Source organism: Balaenoptera borealis (assembly GCF_965194805.1).
Source record: "Balaenoptera borealis genome assembly, chromosome: X".
Taxonomy (NCBI): domain Eukaryota; kingdom Metazoa; phylum Chordata; class Mammalia; order Artiodactyla; family Balaenopteridae; genus Balaenoptera; species Balaenoptera borealis.
This window is the reverse complement of record NC_138881.1, coordinates 89,887,567-89,911,336: the sequence shown is the minus strand read 5'-3', so window position 1 is coordinate 89,911,336 and position 23,770 is coordinate 89,887,567. Positions and strand designations below refer to the sequence as shown.

Sequence of the window (23,770 nt, the reverse complement as noted above, 5' to 3'; positions counted from 1 at the left end):
GTATGCAAAAGAATAAAACTGGACAACTACCTAGCACCATATAGAAAAGTTAACTCGAAATGGATTGAAGACTTGAATGTAAGACCTTACACTATTAAACTCCTAGAAGAAAACACAGGCAGTAAGCTCCTTGACATCAGCCTTGGTGATGATTTTTTGGAACTGACAACAAAAGCAAAGGGAACAAAAGCAAAAATAAATGGGTAGGACTACATCAAACTAAAAAGCTTTTGCACAGCAAACGAATAATCAACAAAAAAGGCAACCTATTAAATGGGAGAAAATATTTGCAATTCATAAATCTGATAAGGGGTTAATATCCAAAATATATAAAGAACTCATACAACTCAATAGCAAAAACTCAAAAAATCTGATTTTAAAATGGGCAGAGGATCTGAATAAACATCTTACCAAAGAAGACTTTCAGATGGTCAACAGGTACATGAAAATATGCTCAACATCACTCATCAGAGAAATTTGAATCAAAACCACGAGATATCACCTCACACCTGTCACAATGGCTATCATCACAAAGACAACAAATAACAAGTGTTGGCAATGATGTGGAGAAAATGGAGCTCTTTTTTTTATTTTTTTATTTTTTTAAACATCTTTATTGGAGTATAATTGCTTTACAATGGTGTGTTAGTTTCTGCTGTATAACAAAATGAATCAGCTATATATATATACATATATCCCCATATGCCCTCCTTCTTGCATCTCCCTCCCACCCTCCCTATCCCACCCCTCTAGGTGGTCACAAAGCACCAAGCTGATCTCCCTGTGCTATGTGGCTACTTCCCACTAGCTATCGATTTTACATTTGGTAGGGTATATATGTCCATGCCACTCTCTCACTTCATCCCAGCTTACCCTTCCCCCTCCCCGTGTCCTCAAGTCCATTCTCTACATCTGAGTCTTTATTCCTGTCCTGCCCCTAGGTTCTTCAGAACCATTTTTTATTTTTTTTTAGATTCCATATATATGTGTTAGCATACGGTATTTGTTTTTCTCTTTCTGACTTCATTCTGTATGAGAGACTCTACAAATAACTCAATTACAAATAACTCAATTTCATTTCTTTTTATGGCTGAGTAATATTCCACTGTATATATGTGCCACATCTTCTTTATCCATTCATCTGTTGATGGACACTTAGGTTGCTTCCATGTCCTGGCTATTGTAAATAGTGCTGCAATGAACATTGTGGTACATGACTCTTTTTTTTTTTTTTACATGACTCTTTTTGAATTATAGTTTTCTCAGGGTATATGCCCAGTAGCGGGATTGCTGGGTCATGTGGTAGTTCTATTTTTAGTTTTTTTAAGGAACCTCCATACTGTTCTCCATAGTGGCTGTATCAATTTACATTCCCACCAACAGTGCAAGAGGGTTCCGAAAAGTCAACTCTTGTGCACTGAAGATGGGAACATAAACTGGTGCAGCCATTATGGAAAACAGTATAGATATTCCTCAAAAAACTTAAAAATAGAACTATCATATGATCCAGAAATTCCACTTCTGGGTATTTATCAGGAGAAAATAAAAACATTAACTCAGAAGATATTTTCACCCTCATGTTCATTGCAGCATTATTTACAATAATAAAGATATGAAAATAACTTAAATGTCATGGATAGATGAATAGATAATGAAAATGTTACACACATACACAATGGAATATTATTCAGCCATAAAAAGAATGAAGTCTTGCCATTTGTATCAACATGGATGGACCTTGAGGGCATTATGCTATGCAAAATAAGTCAGAGAAAGACAAATACCATAAAATCTCACTTATATGTGGAACCTAAAAAGAAAAAAAACTTAAAGATACAGAGAACATATTGGTGGTTGCCAGAGGCCTGGTGTGAGGCATGGGTTAAATGGATAAAGGGGGTCAAAAGGTACAAATTTCCAGTTAAAAATAAGTAAGTCATGTGAATTTAATGTACATCATGGTGACTATAGTTAATAACACTGTATTGCATATCTTAAAGTTGTTAAGAGAGTAGATGCTAAAAGTTCTCATCGTAAGAAAAACAATGAATCTATGTATGGTGATGGATGTTTACTAGACTTATTGTGGTGATCATTTCGGAGCATAAACAAATATCAAATCATGTTGTACACCTGAAGCTAATAAAATGTTATATGTCAATTATACCTCAATAATTTAGAAAAAGAAATTCTAGTTTTCTTTCTACCCCAAGAGTCATGGAAGAATGAATACACTATACATTGTGGTGAAGTTCTTGTCTTTCAGGAACATACAGCCTAACTTCAAAATTGTTTTAATGGTTTAGCTAAATTTTTCTCACTAAACTCCATTCCCAGAAGTCTCTCCCTCTTAACATTTAAATATGCCAGATTCTCTAACGAATGCTGAATCTTTTTTGTAATGGGAAAAATTTATTTTGTGATAGCAATATTCACCCTTAATTCTATCCATTGGTTAAAAAAATGGAGCTTTCTATATTTTTCTTCTTACTTAACTAAGAATCTTTACATATATAATGAGTTCTGGTTTTATCACTGGCAAATTGTATTAATTTACCCAAGTTCCTTACCATCTCGGAGCCTCAGACTCCCCATTGGCAAGACAAAAATAATATTACCCTCCTCATAGTGTAGACTAAATGAGATAATGCACCTAAAATATTTATCATAGTACTCCACACAAGTAAATACTATGTAAATTCAAGTATCATGTTATTTAAAGTGTTATTATAAATACATTTCTCTAGGGCAAAATTTTTCAGTTGATCTTGGACTTTTTAAAATTAATATATCGACTCTGAGGTCCTCTGGAGACAATGCTTAAACCTGAAAGAATGAGTCTGATGTTGAAATACTCAAGTACTAAGGCAGACTAATAGGGTGGATTTTTTTGTTTTGTTTTGTTTTTGGTCAGGGGGTGAACTTTCCCAAACATCCATCAAATTCCTCTCCATGAAGGAAGGCACCATCTATTCTTATGTCTATGGCAGGCCCAATAACAACAGATGATTACCTTTTTTTTTTTTTTGAAGAACTTCACAGGTGGAAACTTTATCCACCCTACCTCACCTTTATTCAGTATTCCGTTATGTTTTCCTGTCCCTTAGCTCTTCAAGAAGCTCTTGCTTAGGCCTTGATTTGTATACCTGGACTCATAGAAAGACCTAAATACGTAGAAGTTTCTTCACTAGCTGACCTTTGGTATCATTTACAACTTATACAATGTATATATTTAAGGACAAAATGGAGCTCAAATTTTGGTCTCTCTGGATTTTATGTGCTTTTGGCTGTGGGGCTCATCTGTGGGATAATTAATTTTGGCAAATATTTGCTGGCCTGGTTTTCTGGAAATAAGAGATTGTCATTAATCTGGTCCCAGGTTCTTATGAATTTCTCTATGCTGCTCATCCAGCTGCTTTGGCTTGCCAGAGACTCCTCAATACTAAAATTTTCATACAAAGCTCTGTGCTCTCCACCCCGCTCAAGCAGCTTAGTTCCCTCAGGAGTGTGCTCAGAATTGAAATCACTGGAAAATTATTGTAGCTCTAATTGATGATAAAGAAATCCTGAGCTGGCCCCAGGGTTTAACAGGATCAGATATTTTATAAAAATGAGCTTTTGACAGAGCAAATAGCATCTATAGGCTTTAATGTTAATGAAGAAGTACATTCTTCATAGAAGATAAAGATGTTCTAACTTGTCATCATGAGATTTCAGTGTGGTTTTCTTTCTTTTTCTGGCTGTGTAGCTAGATATGGTTATACACTTTACTCTCCTTTTGAGGATTTGGGTTGAGTGTGTGTGTGTGTGTGTGTGTGTGTGTGTGTGTGTGTGTGTGTGTATGTGTGTGTATATATATATATATATATATATATATATATAAATATATATATATATATATACATCTCCTTATCTCCAGAATGAAGTAAACAGACTTCTTTTTTTTTAGAAAGCGTGATACTTGTGACTTATTAATATTCATAGTTTTTAACCAATGGTGCTAAATGTCCGCAGATTTTAATGCTCTAGGCCAGAGACCAACGAAATTTTCCACTAGTTGATGTGATTGACCGCCAGAGTGTACTTGGAGTCTATTTTCTCTCCCTGTCTTGTATTGTGGCATATATCCTACCTTATTCACACCCACTTGGATGGCCATAACTTAAAAAAAAAAAAAACTGAAAACAGTAAGCGTTGGTGAGGATGTGGTGAAATTGGAACCCTCATACATTGCTGGTAGGAATATAAAGTGATGCAGCTGCAGGAAAACAGTTTAGCAGTTTCTCAAAAAGTTAATCATAGAATTAACATAGAACCCAGCAATTCCACTCCACTCATAGGTATATACCCAAAATAATTGAAAATGGGTGTTTAAGAAAAAAGCCTATACATGAATGTACATAGCAGTACTATTCACAATAACCAAAAGGTGGAAACAACCCAACTCAAGTGTCCATCAGCTTATGAGGAGATAAGCAAAATGTGGTATATCCATATAACAGAATATTATTCAGCCATAAAAAGGGGTGAAGTACTAATACATGCTACAATATTGATGAACATCGAATATGTGATGCTAACTAAATTATGCCAGACACAAAAAGTCACATATTGAATGATTCCATTTATATTAAATATCCAGAATAGGCAAATACATAGAGCCAGGAAGCAGATTGGTGGTTGCCAAGGGCTGGGGGGAGGAGGGAAGTAGTAGTGATTGCTTAATGGATATGGAGTTTTCTTTTGGTGTGACGAAAATGTTTTGGAACTAGATAGAGGTATTGGTCACACATACAACATTCTAAATGTACTAAATGCTACTTAATTGTACACTTTAAATGGTTAATTTTATGTTACATGAATTTAACCTCAAAAATGTTTTAAAAATTTTTATCTTATTGGTTTATCAAGGAACTCTACTGGCTTCTTTAGTAGGCTGTCACATTCATGTTGCTTTTGTGGAAATGTGTGTTATAGCAGTGAGGTTCACATTTTGCACTCTGAAATGAATTGGGTTTTAGAGGGCAGAAGATACAGAAAAAGACCTCTTTGAGGTAAAGGTATATATTTTTAAAAAACAGTATTAGCCAGTTGAGAGCCCCAATGTCCAGTTAAAAGACTCTTAAAGTCATCTGGGTCAACCTAATCCCTAATTATAACTCTCTTGGGTGCCATAGATCATGGCTATTTAAAATCAATGAGTCTAACTGAAACACTAACTTTCTTCTGTTTAACTTGTCGCATGTTATTCTCCAGCAACAATATCCTGTTTGCACATCTCCAAATATGAATTTTATTTCATTTCTTGCTCTCTTTGTATTTTCTGTACATTTTCTTTGGAATGTTCTTCTTCTCCTTGGTCACCTAGCACACTTTTACTCTTCTTTTGAGACCTAAGTCAAAGTATCACCTCCTCAAGAAGACTTAGGTAGAATAGCAGAAGGAAAAACTAATATCTTGTACATACTTCTATTAGTCCACTTAGGGCAGGTAATTATAATTGCATGCTTGAATTTCTAACTTCTGCACTAGACTGAGTTCCTTAAGAACAGGAACCTTATCCACTATGCTCTCTGCTATGTTTTTTCTGCCTGGGAAATTGCAGGGTCTATAAGAGGAATTCATAAATGTATGTTAAGTCATTTAATTATGCAAAAGACATTATGATGTTGGTTTTCTTGGAGGCAGGAAAATAATGAAAACACCCTTGGAAATCTAGTAATATCTGAGAGTGATCTCAGCTGCCATAGAATTCTTTTTGAGAATTTTAGCTTCAAGGAATCCTGTCTCAAAGCCTTAATCATCTATCTCCTCCCAAGATATAATGTCTCTGCTGTTTTGTTCCCAGCTTCTCCAGTTCAGAAAGGTTCCTGATTATTTGTGCTGGCAAGAGTATTTCCTGTAGATGCTCTTAATGTAAAATACAGCATTCTGAGATCATGGGATCTACACCGAAGAACTTTTTTTCTACTTGTATCTGCTGCCATGGCTCAATTGTTCTGAAGACTTGGACACTTCTTTTGTGACCTGATTTTCTCTAAAAAAGACAACTCCCTCATCCCTAGAGCCCTTGAAGGTCTCTAGAAGCTTTAGCGAGGCAGATGAGTCCGCCAACCCCAGCACTCTGCCAGTTTCCATCCTGTACATGTTTTTAACCCTCAGGGTAGAGTGAATGCCTGGAGATATTCTTTCATAACATTTGTTTGGCAAGAAAAATAGAAAAAAATGATAGCAGCCAAGGGTCACAGTTTCTACATTCTGCAAGAATATATTTAAGCATATTCTGCTTTTACTTTTGTAAAGTAAAAAAGCTCATTTTTGTAACAACTCCTTGCATTCTTTTTTGTTTTGTTTTGTTCCTGGGATGGGACTATCACAGCTCTAATTCTAGATTGCTTGTATCGTTTGCATTTTTGTTTTACTTGAAAGTGTTATGCTATACTCCCTATGTTTTCTCTTATTATGCATCCCATCCTTCCCATATTTAATTTTCAACTTCTAGAGGAGGCACTCTTAATAAGGGACCACTGGCCCTTAATGGCACACATAGATGGGCTTCTGGAAGTACATGAAGCCTCTCAGATTTGTGAGCTGAGCAAACTTATGTATATTCGTATATGTGTGCATTTTTTGAGGAATCGAATCCATAAATTTCGCCAGATTCTCAACATGGTCCATGAGCCAAAAATATGTTCAGAACTATCACTGTATACAAACCTAGACAAATCTGCCTTAAGAGACTTCTTCAGAAAATAAAGTGTCTCTGGCCTGAAAAGGAGTTTCTTCTCAAGAGGAGCTTTCTTTTTCTTTGGGGAGTTCTCATGAAATGAGACTAGAACTTTCTGGATTGTAAAAAACTGGTTTTGGAATTACACCCTCACACCTAGAGATTGAGTCTCCTTGTTCAAGCTGCTGGAACTTACAGACTACTAGCTGAGCTGTTAGAAATCACATAAAAATCACCAGTTGTATCTCCTAAAGGAGAAACAGCAAAGGAACTGTTGCTGGACTTATAAATCTTTTTCAAATATTTGAGGTCCAGTTGTTATTTGTAGGTTGCTGGGGAAAATGTTCCAGCATATTAATATCTGTGAATTTATATGTGTAAACCTGTGTACATTTCTTTATCAATCTGCATTTATTCAGCACTCTAAGATGATTTACACCCTCCCAGTCCCTGAATACCCTGAGGACAGAGTGTTACACATACTCCCAATTATTTATGCATAAAAATATGAGGTTTGGCTATTGGACCCACTGACATAGCTAAACATTTTTGGCCTCCTCACAAGGTAAAGAGTGGAGATGTGGCGGTTTGTGGACTTACATTCCATAGTCTGCATTGGTCTGTGGGGGAAGTAAAAAGTGGGGAGAAAAAGTTTCTTCAACTTCTTAGGCTACACTCTCAGAAACAGTTTCATCCATTGAGGCACAATATCAGATGTAGGACACTTTCAGGTTCTGTCAACTTGGAGCTCTAATTTCTGCCCTTAAATCATCCCCTTCCCCAATACTATACGCTATGCATATGCTTGCCTTGGTGAGATGGGGGAAGGTTACATATGAAGTGCTTATATTTCATACTTGGTACATTTCTTGTCTAGCATCATAAAAGCAGGGACCATGATTTAAACTTTACATGCACAATGTTCAGCATATAATAATATCTACTGATTGATTTCAATTTTCATGTTGACTAGTAATTTCTGACCTTTAGTGATTTAAAATGATATCTCTGAGTATTAGAGATATGGTGGTTGGACTTTCATTTAAAGGTACAAAACCAGAGAACAGAGATCACCAAATACAGGCATTCTTTTCTTACTGGTGGTCAACTTGGTTTGGATCTAGTTAGATTGGATATAACTAGTTAGACTGGACAAGACTGGAAGCTTCCAGGACTTACTTTCATTCACACAAGCATGACAGATGACCCTTCTAATAGGTGTATTAAAATACAGGGAAAAGAATCCAGTTTCCAAAATTGTTCCACATGGTAAGATCTGTGTTGTTTAGTTCAAGTCAATTTGGCGATGAGCAAGGAAGTTTTACAGAAGGGCCAGTCAGATGAACTGTTGTTTCAACAAACCCTTCTTTTCTGGGAGCTTATTGGCCATCCATTAAAATGTAAGTGCTATGGGGACAGGCATTTGTATTTGTTTTGTTCACTTTAGTGACCTAGTGACTAGAACAGTGCCTGGCAGAGAGAGTGCTCAATAAAACTTTCCAAGTAGATTCAATTAACAAGAGCTTAGTGAGCAGTAATTATATGCCTAACAAAGTAGTAATTTCTTTGAAGATACGAAGAAAATTTTAAATATGAAGCACTCCTTATCCTCCATAAATTTAGAATCCACCTGAGAAGATTAAATAAGCAGATATAAAAACAATTACAGAGACGCAAGAGGGAAGAGATATGGGGACATATGTATATGTATAGCTGATACACTTTGTTATAAAGCAGAAACTAACACACCATTGTAAAGCATTTATACTCCAATAAAGATGTTAAAAACAAACAAACAAACAAACAAAAAAAACCAACACCGAAAAACAATTACATGCTAAAGCACCCAGACCAAAAACAGATGTTTAAGTTCTCTTTATGGCTCTGCTACTAATATGCTGGGATACCTTGGACACGTCACTTTATTTGGGGGCATTATCATTTCCTTATTTGGAAAATTGTGGATTACATAAAATTAGAGATTGAAAATAAGACAGTGCTATATTTACAAATTCAGAGAAACAAGAGACACAGTGGACTTGTAATATCCAAAGAAAGTGTCAGGCAAAATATGGACTAGAACTTGGCCGTGAAAGATGAATGTCAGTTAATTTTGTGGATGGAAGGATTAAAAGAATTTCAGGAAGAAATACAGTACATACAAAGGCATGGAATAAAATATGAGTTTGACTTAGCTAGGATGTCTTCAATAGTTGAGAATATATTTTGGAGAAGAGGGAGGGGTAAAGTTGCCAAGAGGGAGAAGCTCATGTGGTAGGAGGTGCAAAGTGCCAGAAAAGAGACTTGGACCCAATTCAGGAGATAAGAATCAGTCATGTATAAAGTGTGTTTGTGTGTGTACATATAGTGCTTAGAACAGTGCCTGGCACACAGTGAACTCCATCTATGTCTAAACAATTACATGCATGTGTGTGAAATAGAAGGGGGGGTGGAAGGTAGTAAATAAAAATTGAGTGAAAAGATTAGTCTGACAAGAGTGTAGTAATAGTAGTGTTCAAGGTGGATTAGAAGAGAGATAAGCTAGATGGGTGTTTCACTATCTGAGCATATAGCCATGGCACTATAATCATAGATCCCAGTTGAAAGTATTCTTAGATATCGAGTACTTTAACCTCACACTTAAGGTAGAAATCCTTTCTGCATTCTCCCAGTCTCTGACAGTTTGCAGTGACAGAGTTTACTGTTTTGCAAGGCAGCCCATTCCGTTTATGGGTATTTTGTATCCTTAGAGCTTTCTGATCCTAAGCCTAAATTTGCCTCCTCATGACTTCTACTCATTATCTTGGTTCTCCCCTTGGGACTGCACTGAATATGTCTAATTTTGTTTCCACATCATATTCTGGCTAAATTTTCCCTTCTTCAGGAAAAAAACATTTCCAGTTTCTTCAATCATCCCTCCTTGGCATGATTTTAGAAACTTCACCATCTGGACTATCTTATTCTGAAATGTCTTTAGACTGATAGACTTCCCATTAGAATGTGGGTGCCCAGAAATGAACACAGCCTACCAGATGTGGTCTGACTAGTGCTGAGTTCCTCCTTTGAACTGGGCATTCTCTTTGTATTGCTGTCTTCTAACACTGCATTTGCTTTCTAAGAAGCTACATCACACTATTGACTCATTTCAACTTCTGATTGCCTAAAAGCCACAACTATGTAATGGCTTGTTGACCTGGTGAACTTCCTCTTTACTATTTTGGCCTTTCAAACCTGTTGATATCTTGTGAGTAGAAAATCCAGGGGACTAAGCAGGTTGAAAAACTACTTCTTTCTTAAAAATGTCTAGGTTTGTTGTTATTTGGGGGGAGAAGGGAGTGTTGAGGTATAGTTACAACTCAGTAATTCAAGAGTAGTTGGAAGAGCTATCTACTGAATCAGTGAAAAGTCTGAATCACTTTCTAATGTGAAAAAAATGATGTTTGAAATAACAGTAGTAATTGGAATAAAGGCTTTGATATTTTCAAGGAAAGGACGTGTTAGTCATCTTTGAATAACAGGCATGACTAGTAATTAACAGTACCCTACCTTACACATATTTCATGTTTAAAATTCTTTAAAATAGTCCCTGTAATGCTCAATGTTGGACATTAATTTGATGAGCCAACATTTTTTCCCTATACAGCGGAGAGAAAAATACAAGTAATAGCTAACACTTTTATGGCAACTACTATATGTGAGGCTGTCTTCTAAGCACTTTACATGTTAATTTGAACTTCTCAGTGATTCCATAATGTGAGCACTATTGTTATAATCACTTCCTCATCTCTATTTTACAGCTGAGGAAACTGAGGTACTGAGAATTTAAGTAACTTCTGCAAAGCCAGTAATTTCAAATATGGAATTTGAATCCAGATAGTCTGGGTCCAGAGTTGGTGCTCATAGTATTTCTCATATACAATCACTCGTTTCAATCAGAATAGCAAAATCCAAATAATGATTTACAGTATCTAGAAAATGTCCCCAACTTGCTTGGGCTAAGAAGACCAAATTTAAGTAAGTTAAGTTTCTATACTCCAGACTAATATATCTTCTCTCCTGCAAGTGGTGGTGGTGGTTGTCGGGGAGGAAGTTTCGCAATTGATTCCGGTCCCTTTGTGCATGTAGTATATTTGATTAAACATTTAAAAATCTCACAGATGAATCCACATGACATAAAGATGTTTGAAAAGATTTAAAGTTATATGAATTGGCAAGACATTGGCTGCCCTCCACCTGAAAAGGTGGATGGATGGATAAATATCTTAAGGATCCAGTTTATGAATTGCTGAGAGCATGACTGGAATAGTGGAAAAAGAGGTCAAATAGAAATATTGGATTCTACTTTTGCCTCTGTCACTAATTAGCTCTCTGGCCTTGGATAAGTCACTTAACCTTTCTGAGTCTCAGTTTCCCCCTCTTTAAAATAAGAGGATTAGATGATCTCTCAGGACTCTTCCAATCCTAACATTCCATGTTTTAAAAGATTAAAGGAAACCAATGGTAGAGAAGTAGAAAAATGTTTAAAGAACTGCCATGAATGGAGAAATAAAACCTAGCCTTGGCCTCACCAGTTTTAATCATCCTGGGTTGTAATTGGAACTGAAAAACAAAGGAGATCAATGACCCTCATCCTCCACAATGTGGCTCAGAACTGGGTTTGCTCACATTAAAAGAAAGTAAAGGGAAGGGAAGGAAAAAACAAATATTTCACCCTAATAAAGCTAATTTCATGTGAATTGGCATCAGTGCAAAACAAATTAGATGAGTAGTTTACAGTATATCTCCCATAATAATCTGGCTTGTCTTGAAACGTTGAGCTTTTTAAACAAATTTTACTGCCTAGTCTACGGCTTTGTGGTTCCATCGTGCTCAAGGAAAAATGCTGACAACTTGTTTTCTGTTTCCACTGGCAGCATTACTGTTTTTAAATTGAAATGATAAATGGTCGGGTATGGTGCAATGGTAGAACTCTGAATTCTATACTGATATTCTATATTTCTATTTAATGAATACATTTTAATTCCCTGGTAGGTTTCAACTGTGTTAGACAAAATGGCCATCATGTGATAATTGTAATCAGTGAACAATTATATGTATTTTGGTCCTAATACTTGAGGTTACATCCTGATTTAGGCTTTTTTTTTTTTTTTTTTCATTATACGGGAGTACTTTCAAGAAGACCAGGGAACACTGAAGAGAAAATTCCTTTTTGTTTTTTCTACTTGGGGAAACACAGGTGTGCAGAATATTTTTGTACATTTTTTTAATCTGTGACTTTCAAAGCATTTGAGAACAGTTGATTTGTATTTTCTCCACACATATTGCCAAAGACAGTGCTAGAGACCTTGGAAAGATACATTTTGATCTGAAGCAAGATTTATTTTTGTTTTTATGTTTTTTTGCCATGTGCTTATGAAATTGAGCACTACCTGATAATCAAAACCAACTCCCTAAATTTGAGCTTAGTCCTTTGATGCCTTATTTGAGTCTTTGGGGGAAGCTTAAACCTTTACATCTTCGTCTGTCAAATGAGCTGATCCAAGCCCCAAACAACATTATGCTCAATGGTTTTTAACCACTGTGGAAGATGGAGCAAAGGCTGCTATTTGTGTTAAGTAGTGTTGTTTATATTGACAAAATTATTCATAGGTGAAGCATATTCATGTTGGGTCCTCTGCTTGGTATCCACCCAAGTCTTACTCCTATCTTCAGCATAATTCCAGCATTTCCTGTGTACCCAGTGTTTTCACGAATTCCAGAATCCTTTCGATTTTCTGTCTCTGTCTCCTTCCACCTTTATGAAAATGTATACATTAATTGCCTCATAATTATAGGCTTTTGTATTCCATGTCACTTAAGCAAGTCACTTAGTTTCTGGGCCTCAGTTTTCCCATAAGTAAAATAAAGGGGTTGAAATAGATGACCTTGAAGGCCCCTGTTCAGCTCTAAAATTGTATGAGTCAATACCTGTGTTTAATGTGGTATCTAATAAATGTGCTTTACTTCCTGATAGAAGAGTTTGGTAGAATCATAAAGGCCAGATTGTGGCAACTCCCTGGGAATGTTATGATTTAACCTAGTTAAAATTATTTTAGAACACCAGTGATAGGCATTTCAGGGACTTCCTCATGGTTTTTGATTTCCTTAAAATCACATTCCATAAATGGCTACCTATTGTGTTTATAGTCAACTCCTTTTGTTGGTTTTCAGGTAGCAAATATCCAGTCATTTCATAACCAGAAGAAAAGATTTATATGTATTCTTTTGGACTTAACTCCTTATTTAGTTGAGTTCAGATCCTCTTAGGGAAATAAACAATATTTCTGAAGTTTCTTTAGCAAACTGTCCTTTACTGTTGGTATCATCCCAGCCACTCTTTCCCAGATAGTTCATTATGATCAACTCTTCCAAAATATTGTCTCACTCTGAAAAGCATCACTTCTCACAAATGCTACTCATGAATCAGATGTCTTTTTTAAGTTAAAAAAAAAACTCCTCTTGAAAACAGCTCATCTAGTGATATTATCAACAAGATTCCTAATAAGCTTTGGTACATTTTAAATTTCTATGACAAGAAAGTAGTTCAATTTTGCCCAGTTTAAGGAAATAGACAAACCATGGTGGAATATTTTTTTCTTCTGGCTTCTTTTTCTTTTAAAACAAAGAACAAAATGACAAATCCAAAATCTGAGACATCTGGATGTTTCCCATCATGTGGCTTAAGCATCTGCATTTTTTCACTTCTCATCCAGATGTTTTGGTCTTATGTAAACCTAGCTAAAGTGAAGGAGAATATCAAGCAATCATCTGGGGACTTTGATTAACATGGACAGCAAATCTGAATAATCCATGTTCTGAGAGCCCTGTTTTTTGTCTAGCTCAGAACACATTACTAATGAGGTCAAAGTTACTGTAGGTTTGTTCCTTGTATGGGCCAGTTAGCTCTGATTTGTTCCATGACCACAGAATGCACCTCTAGCCTCAGCCAGCTGTCTGGAAAATGAGTGTCCTTGGTCCTACAGGCAGTCATGCAAGAAACTGAATAGCTGATCTCTACCAATTGGAAAGTAAAATAAAAATGCATTTCTTATGGATGGTGGGTCAGTGGTGCCATTTTTGTATGAAAACAATTATAATTATTATAATATTAACCCTTATATAGTGTTTATTTTGTGTCAAACACTGTTCTTAGCACTTTACATGCTAAGAACATTAAATCACAATGTTCACAACAACCCTGTTTGTATTATTATTATTCTCATTTTACAGGTGAGGAAATAGGGGCACAGAAAGTTAAGTAATTTGCCCAAGATGAAAATGGATGGCATTCTCATTTTTCTGTTCATTTTCCCACATTCCCTCTGTCAAGAAGGTCAGGTCACAATGTAATGACTGTCTAGAAAATATGTCAAAAAAGGAGAGAAACTTGGATATTTTTGCATAGTGAATTAATTGGTGGACCTGCTACTGTGGCACGCCAGTTGCCCAGTAAAGGAGGTTAATCTAATTCCTATTCTTCCACCCAATATGATAATTATCGGCATAAAAGTACCCTTTGCAAAAAAGAAAGACAATGTTTTTGTTGGCAATAAGTCAGTATATAAAGTATATATTTAAGAAACAGGACTATGTGGCTAGGAGCAATGAACTACATTGGGTGGCCTCATAGAACTAAATTGTCTGAATGTTCTGAGGAAGAATGATTTCTTTGACTGGCAAAATGCTTAAGAACCTTTGATCTCCAACCACAAATTGACTTAGAATCCTAAAATTCTAGACCTAGACAGGACGTAAAGAGATAATCTGTTTTTCTTTTTTTAAAATTGTAAACAATAAATTACTTGTTGAAAGAAGCAAAAGAAAAAAAAAATTCCTCTTATATTTTTAAGGACTCCAGGAATTAGAAGTTCACAGATGCTCTCAAATTTATTTGTCCATTTATCAAGAAATGTGATGTGAGCGCCTACTCTGTGACCAGCACTGTTACGTGTGCTTCGATTATAACAAGGAATAAAACATGACCATTGATCTTCAGAAACTCTTCATCTAGTCTGGTGTTTTCTGCTTTAGAAAGTAAAGGCTCTCCTTCCTATAACTTTCCTGCCTATTTTTAAAAAATTAATTAATTAATTAATTAATTTTTGGCTGCATTGGGTCTTCGTTGCTGTGCGCCGGCTTTCTCTAGTTGCGGCAAGCGGGGGTGACTCTTCATTGCGGTGCGCGGGCTTCTCATTGCGGTGGCTTCTCCTGTTGCAGAGCACAGGCTCTAGGCGCACGGGCTTTAGTAGTTGTGGCACGCAGGCTCAGTAGTTGTGGCTCACAGGCTCTAGAACGCAGGCTCAATAGTTGTGGCGCACGGGCTTAGTTGTTCCGTGGCATGTGGGATCTTCCCGGACCAGGGCTCGAACCTGTGTCCCCTGCATTGGCAGGCAGATTCTTAACCACTGTGCCACCAGGGAAGTCCCTTTCCTGCCTATTTTTTGTTTCATCTTCTAGCATTATGGAAAAGAATTGCTCAGCATCTTACTAATGGAGACTATGTTCATTAAGCTATATTTCCTTTTCCTTCTGGGCAATGCTAGACTACATTTCCTACCCCCTAAACTCTCTCCCCCTCTCCCCCCTCTTGGTATATGAGTGGTTTTTATGGGCCATTTAGTACCAGCTTCCATGCCCTCTTTCTTTACCAATCTACTGGCTGAATGGTGAGTATTCCTTGGACCTAGAGGATATCAGAGAAACAAAATGGAAAAACCCTATCTCTGACTTTGAAGCAGAGCCTCTCCTCATAACCCCATCTAATCTTCACTGGACTGATTTGAGAAAACAGTACTTGCAGGATTTGGGTTATTGACCTTAACAACATTTATCTATTCTTACTAATACGATGTCCCTTATAAAATTTCTTCATACTTTAAAAGATGGTAATCACTCTGCCTTCAATTTTGGTGAAACTTTGGTTCCTTGTGTTCAATACTTATGTGGTTATTCATTCTTTATTGTTCGTCACCAGTCCACTCTCTGCACCTCCTCCCACCACTCCAACACACTTCAACATGTCCCTTTTTTATCTTTGTGAACATTGTCCACTTTCTCTGTTTTTCTTCTTTCATTTATTACCTTTTTAATTTAAGTGTAGTTGATTTACAATATTGTGTTAGTTTCAGGTACACAGCATAGTGACTCAATTATATATATATATATATATATATATATATATATATATGTATATATATATATATATATATATATATATATATATCCTTTTTCATATTCTTTTCCAATATGGTTTATCATGGGATACTGAATATAGTTCCCTGTGCTATACAGTAGATCCTTCTTGTTTATCTATTTTATATATGGTACCATGCATCTGTCAGTCCCATACTCCCAATTTATTCTCCCCCCCCACCTTCTCCTTTGGTGACCATAAGTTTGTTTTGTATTTCTGTGAATCTGTTTTGTAAATAAGTTCATTTGTACTATTTTTTAGATTCCACATATAAGTATCATATAATATTTGTCTTTGTCTGACTTACTTTGCTTAGTATGATAATCTCTAGGTCCATCCATGTTGCTGCAAATGGCATTATTTCATTCTTTCTTATGGCTGAGTAATATTCCATTGTGTGTATGTATGTCTGTGTGTGTATGTATGTATGTGTGTATATATATATACATACCACAGTTTCTTTATCCATTCATCTGTCGATGGGCATTTAGGTTGCTTCCATGTCTTGCCTGTTGTAAATAGTGCCACTATGAACATTGGCGTGCATGTATCATTTCTGATTAGTGCTTTTGACTTTTCTGGATATATGCCCAGGAATGGGAATGCTAGATCACGTGGTAATTCTATTTTTAGTTTTTTAAGGAACCTCCATACTGTTTTCCATAGTGGCTATGCTAATTTACATTCCCACCAACAGTGTAAAAGGGTCCCTTTTCTCCACATCCTCTCCAGCATTTATTATTTGTAGACATTTTGATGACAGCCATTCTGACCCATGTGAGATGATACCTCATTGTAGTTTTGATTTGCATTTCTCTAATAATTAACAATGTTGAGCATCTTTTCATGTGCCTGTTGGCCGTCTGTCTTCTTTGGAGAAATGTCTATTTAGGTCTTCTGCCCATTTTTCGACTGGGTTGTTTGTTTTTTTGTATTGAGTTGTATGAGCAGTTTGTATATTTTGGAAATTAAGCCCTGGTCAGTTGCAATGTTTGCAAATACTTTCTCCCAGTCTGTAGGTTGTCTTTTTGTTTATGGTTTCCTTTGCTGTGCAAAAGCTTATAAGTTTGACTGGGTCCCATTTGTTTATTTTTGCTTTTACTTCTATTGTCTTGGGAGACTGACCTAAGAAAACATTGGTACAATTTATGTCAGAGAATGTTTTGCCTATGTTCTCTTCTAGGAGTTTTATGGTGTCATGCCTCATATTTAAGTCTTTAAGCCATTTTTAGTTTATTTCTGGGCTCTTATTCTGTTCTATTCTGATCTATATGTCTGTTTTTCTGTTTTTGTGCCAGTACCACACTGTTTTGATTACTATAGCTTTGTAGTATTGTCTGAAGTCTGGAAGGGTTATGCCTCCAGCTTTGCTCATTTCCCTCAGGATTGCTTTGGCAATTCTGGGTCTTTTGCAGTTCCATATAAACATTAGGATTATTCTAGTTCTGTAAAAAAATATGTCATGGGTAATTTGATAGGGATTGCTTTAAATCTGTAGGTTGCTTTGGGTAGTATGGCCATTTTAACTATATTAATTCTTCCAATACAAGAGCATGGCATACATTTTCATTTCCTTGAATCATCTTCAATTTCTTTTATCAGTGTTTTATAGTTCTCAGGCTATAAGTCTTTCATCTCCTTGGTTAGGTTTATTCCTAGGTATTTTATTTTTTTGATGTGATTTTAAGTGAGATTTTTTTTAAAACTTTCTCCTTATATTTCACTGTTAGTGTAAAGAAGTGCAACAGATTTCTGTATATTAATCTTGTATCCTGCTACCTTGCTGAATTCACTTATCAGTTCTAATAGTTTTTGTGTGGAGTCTTTAGGGTTTTCTATATAGAGTATCATATCATCAGCAGCATATAATGACAATTTTACTCTTCCCTTCCTGTTTGGTTACCTTTTATTTCTTTTTCTTGTTTGATTGCTGTGGCTGGAACTTCCAATACTATGTTGAATAGAACTGGTGAGAGTGTGCATCCTTGTCTTATTCCAGAATTTAGTGAGAAGGCTTTCAGTTTTTCACCATTTAGTATTATGTTGGCTGTGGGTTTGTCATAAATGGCTTTCATTATGTTGAGATATGTTCCCTCTATACCAACTTGGCAAGAATTTTTATTATGAACTGATGTTGAAGTTTATCAAATGCTTTTTCTGAATTTATGTGGTTTTTGGCTTTTATTGATGTGTAATATCACATTGATTTGCATATGTTGAACCATTCTTGTGACCCTGGAATGGATCCAACTTGATCATGGTGTATGATCCTTTTTATGTGTTGTTGAGTTTGGTTTGCTAATATTTTGTTGGGGATTTTGTATCTATATTCATCAAAGATATTGTTGCTTTTTCTGTTTTAAAACTCATGGCAAACACCCCCAATCTCTGCCTCCTAGAGTTTCCTCTGATTGAATAACTTCAGTGTCTTTAAGATCATAATTCTTTACTCCAGAGTAAGGTGAAGAATTTGAATAGAATCAGAAGATGAGATATAAATGATCAAATTCCATCAATTCCTTGTTTAAGATTTTGTGATTATACTCAGTGGAGTAAATTTAATTATTTGTTTCTATATCAGATCTGCTGAAGCACTTTGCCTTTCCTGACAAATATTCTCCTGCAAACACTTCAGGTTTGCTCCAGTAGCAAATATACCTATTGTTATGTTGTCTCTATCCTTGTCTTTACAGTGTGAGGGTGCTCAGTTAAGAAGGTAAGTTAAATACTCTAAAATAATTCCTTTGATACAACTAAGTTTTCTGATCTTTGGAGTCTTTATTGACTGTGTTTTTTCTTCATTTTCCATTTTTCACATCCCACATCCTGCCTATTCCTCTTCATCCTCAAATTTGCCTTTTTTTTTGAGAATATCCAGGCCACCACCCTCCATCTCTTATCACCTCACATGTGGACTATGACAACAGCCCCTTGACTGGCCTCCCTGACACAATTGTTTCCCTCCATCTAATTCTTCTTACCAGGTGCATGTTCCAGAGATTCTCCTGGCCTTAGTTTTTATTATGTGCTCACACAGATTTCTGCCCTTGCTAGCCAAATTTGCTCATCAGCTAAATAGGACTTACTTATTTCCCCCTCAGTCTTTACATGTGCTATTCTCCACATTTGGGAAATTGCCTTTTTTTCACTACTTGTTCCCTTTGTTCCAAACTTAACTCTTGCCCAATTCAGGACTGAATCACCCCACCTCACTTATCAGCTCTGTGTGTACGATATTAATTTTTCTACACTGGACTGTGTTTTTCAAATACCCCTTTCTTCTTGCATTTGATGTGTAAAATACTTGACAACAGGGACTTCAATTTTTTAAACATATTTCTATCATACTTTTTGTAGTGGACAGTACACAGTGGGCACCTAATATTCACAATTGACTTTGGTAATATCTGGAGAAATGTGTTTAACTAGCAGTGAGCATTTGGGAAGACAAGCTTTGATGGGTGTAGGTGATTTTACAAGTTCTGATTTCACAGTAATTAGAGTGCTGAATAACCTTCTTAAATTGCCTATGGCTGATTTTAGTTCTAAAAAAGACAAATTTGATATGAAAGAGTTTGAAGTGAATTATTGTTTTTCAAGCAGCCCCATATATTCATCAGAGTGCCTTGATGTTCAACACTGTGACCTCCTATCAAACATCTTATAACAAAAATGCATGAGTCATAGAGAAATTTGAGCCAGACAATTTTCAACATTAAATTCTCTCCCAGAAAAGAGCAACAACGTTTGCAAGTGTTCAAACTTAACTGGACACTATGGAACTATTTTCTGTCTTAACTGCACTCTGGTTTTATCAGATCACTACCTCACCTTGGGAAATGAATACAAGGAGCGTAAAAATTTATATGTGCAATTTTCAGGATATTTCCCTTGGTCATTATTTAATTTTCTAGAAAACGCTTGGTGAAAACCAACTAATTTAAAAATAAAAAGCCAAAGGGCAGTAAATTCTTGAAACCAGTGGTTCTATATACTTGTAAGCCCTTCAACCACCAAGTGCGTCAGGGAGTCTCCTTCTTTTACTTGCCATAATTTCCTTCTTTCTCACACCAGCCATTTTCCAACTTGTTACAGAGGTAATCCACAGGATACTACTCATTTCCGTGTTCTCTTGAAAATCCTGTATAAATTTCTATAAATTTCTTTCATAACGGAACTGTTTCTCCTCTCACTGAAGCCTATTTCCTACTTTTAAACAGCCACAGATCTTCAACAAAATATCAACTTTTCACATGATGAAAAGTTGGGTTCGTCTTATCAGAAGCCCTCAAGTGTCATTTTACCCATTTTTAAATGAGAGTGATTGATTGAAAGCAGAACACATTTGGATCTAATTCAATTAAGACTTAGAGGGGATGAGGAGAGATACCTTCTTACGTCTTTTCAAGAACCATCCAGCTACCTTTCAGAGTCTCCATAGTTAGATTGGAGCCCATAGATTGCCAAACCTGCTGGATTTCACACTTTGTCGAATTAAAACCATGTATGTGTTGTTCATCTCCCTGAGCATTATTTTTAATGCAGTTTTCATTTCCTATGTATCTATTGCTTTTGTGCATTTCTCACTTGTCTCATAATTATTTCTGACATTTTCAGAATTTTTCACCTTAAAATAGCCTCAGTTTTAAAAAGTAAGCATACTGTTGGTGGATGAGCTATATAAAGTTGTTATGAATGTATGGGAACTAGTTGCATCAGTATTTTTCTAAATTTCCAAAATCCATTTCAGTGAAAAACTGAGAAGAAAAAATTTTCCCACTGTGAAAGCAACTGGAAGAATGCATCATGTTCTAGACTAAATACTTATTATGCCCATATGGGCTATATCTTTTAAAAAAATCTCAGATGAAAATTGAATTTTGAATTGCCATCTAGAAATAAATTTTTATAGATAGTGTACACATTGGTTCCTGAAAATGGTAGAAAAGGTTTCTTGTCAAGTTCCCCAACACAAGTGTGAATGCTCTGTTTTTGACTACCTACTAGTAGTGAAAGGACACATTGTGGCCAGCCAACTCAAATTGCTACCCACGTTTAATCATTGTAAATAAAGGAAGCAGAGAGACCCATGTTATATTTTCAGAACTGGCATGCTCAATACAGAACTATTAGTTTAAAAATACCACTGAACATTCTATTTGAATTAATCTAGACTTCTGTGAAAAACAAACTAATAAAAAGTACAATTGGTCACTTAAACATGTACTACTCATTTCATGCAGGTTATTAACTTAGTAATTACACATATCATTAAAGAACAATGAGAGTAAATACAACTTTGTAACACTTGGAAAACAATTCTGAATCGAGAAATTTCCATTTTGAAATACGTAAAGTTTCTACAGAAGCAAAATCACTTTTCTCAGTGGAAAAAAAAAATACATCTATGAAACACCTATGTGTTGAACAGTACTTTTTAAAGGAGCAACTAATTGTCCCACTGTGAAATGAACATGTATCACTGCTAAGGTTTCACATACTGTTGGTGCATAATGCATTTTCTGAGCAGCTGGATATGGAAAAGCAGCAGAAAAACAAGTACTTTGAACAAAACCCATGGATTATAGGGAATCACTCATGTAAAGAGGTTGAAAGAAATAAAACATGTTACCTAATGTTCTCTTACACATTTGAGTTTCACAATTACAAGGACTGGGAAAATTCTTAATTTTTACACACTGTGTACATTTGTACTTGTTTATATTTGCCCCAAAACATGATTTAAGAACCATATACAAAATGCCAGAATGAAACTCAATTAACAATTGACCCCCACAGGAATCTTTGTGGAGAGCACACCCAAATTAATTCGAAGAACATAAATTAGTAATTCACAATAAATACTAGAATAGGGGCACATTCCTTACAGCAAATTCACAATATTTTAGATTATTCACAGGGATTTTCTGATATGGTACAGTCACAGTCACAATGTGAGGGTAGAGAAGTTTAGTCTATAAAATATACTCATTGAAGCACCAGGAATAGAGATACTTCTGAAGGAGCCTTGCACACATGGCCAAGCAGATATTGTGTATGTACAGAATAGTCTGTTTCACAACTACATTTCAGATGAGAATCACTGCAATTGCTGCTCTACCACTAGTAAACTTGAATCATTTAGCACTTCATCTGTGAATATTGTTGTTTCACTTCTTTTCTACTGCTGACGCTTGCAGTCAATATTTATTTAAATTCAAACTCCAACGATGTTGAAATAAAAGTAGGAAGATGTGAGCATCTTCATATAAAGCTTATAGCAGGTCAAGAGATCATTTGGAAAAAATCCAAATCTGATTGTTAGCAAACAATAAAATGCATAACTTAAAATGTGTTTTCAAATTTGTAAAACTTTGTTAATAGGCTAAAATGCCATAAGGTTTGTTTAACACCATCCTAAAAGAACAGCCTATCTATTCATTTGCTTAAGAAATGCACATTGTTTATCTACCTACCAGTTTGCCTACAGAAGATGTGCTTGCTTAATAAAACTAAAGGTTCTCATTATGAGCTGTTGATTTAGTACACAGAAGTTGTCCATTATGTTGAAGAAGTTCTAAACGTTTCAATCACATTTTTTCTTAACTGATCTTCCTCTACAAACAATCTTCCACTTGGGATGCCTCAACACTTCTTTCTTGATAATTCCTGATTTTCGGTTACTCTATAGAAGTTCTCTTTTCCCCTTAAAACTTAGTTCAGAAATTTCAAATTCAGTTAAAGTCTTTAAATTTCCTGCTTTCAAATAACATGTAAGTACTGAAATATTCATAAATATTAACTTACCTACCAAACTTGCAGTCTAAGTGGTATCATAAAACCTACTCTATAGAATAGAATTTAATATTGTTTTCTTTTAAGGAAGAAATCAAAACTGTACATTGGAACAAGGTACTATACTACAAAAGCAGGTCCTTCTATCCCCCCACTATTCTGGAAATGTAAACAAAAAAATTAGATACAAAAGTGATTTCTGTGCCTTTTTCTTTGAACACCTTTTCAGCACCTCAATGTTATTAGGTGTACTTTTTGCTTGGTATAGCAGAAATTTTGTATGCTCACATAGCTGTTCAGAGGACTTCAGATTTTCCGCTACCAAATATCACTGGTGAAGCTAAGCTCTTTGGATGATAAAGGTAGCAGGGAACTGTTCCTATGAAATTCCTGGGTATCTTTCAGGGCATTATTAAGGGGCAGCTGTCCATTGAGTAGTGTCGGAGGCAGGTTACAATAAGTGTGGTGGTTGCCTAAGGAAGGTACTGGCAAAGTGGTGGTTGGCATCTCGTGTTTATAACCTCTGCAACAGTGCCTCATTTGCATCGAATCTGAATGGTGGAAATCTGGGAGATCAGCTTGAGATGACACCAGAGAGGCTGAGGTACTGGTCATGGCAATAGATGGTATAGGCTGGAGTTCTCCAAAAAGTCCTTGTTCTGCGGAGTCCAGAACATGACACTGAGAAAGCATTTCTTTTTTCCTGATGGGCATTTCATATACTAAGTGCTTCCAAAACTTAGAATTTAATTTGCTGCTCTTGGGTCCCTTCCACTTGATCAAGGACAGAAGTTTGATGCTGCGCTTTAGTGACTCCACTTCCTGGCATTTCACCTTCCCCTTTAATTCTGTACATTCAATCAAAATCACTTTGATTTCTCCACTGACTAGCATGTTATGGAGTCTGCTTTCCAATTCGAAAACACTCCATCCTCGTCTGAGAATATAGTCTGGAGTTAGCACGATAATAAGTCTTCTGCTTTGCTCAACACATCTTGTGAGATCTTCAATGTAGG

The 23,770-nt window shown here is 35.8% G+C and overlaps 1 protein-coding gene across 3 annotated transcripts in view; it reads right to left on the bottom strand.

Annotated features, from left to right (window-relative positions):
- Positions 1–609: 609 nt before the first annotated feature.
- Positions 610–23,770, bottom strand: part of IL1RAPL2 (interleukin 1 receptor accessory protein like 2) — a 1,121,335-nt gene continuing 1,098,174 nt past the window's right edge. For all 3 annotated transcript variants that reach the window (XM_082377189.1, XM_082377191.1, XM_082377190.1), the window contains one exon: positions 610–23,770. In XM_082377189.1, the coding sequence (XP_082233315.1) occupies positions 23,073–23,770 (698 nt within the window). In that variant the 3' untranslated portion in view covers positions 610–23,072.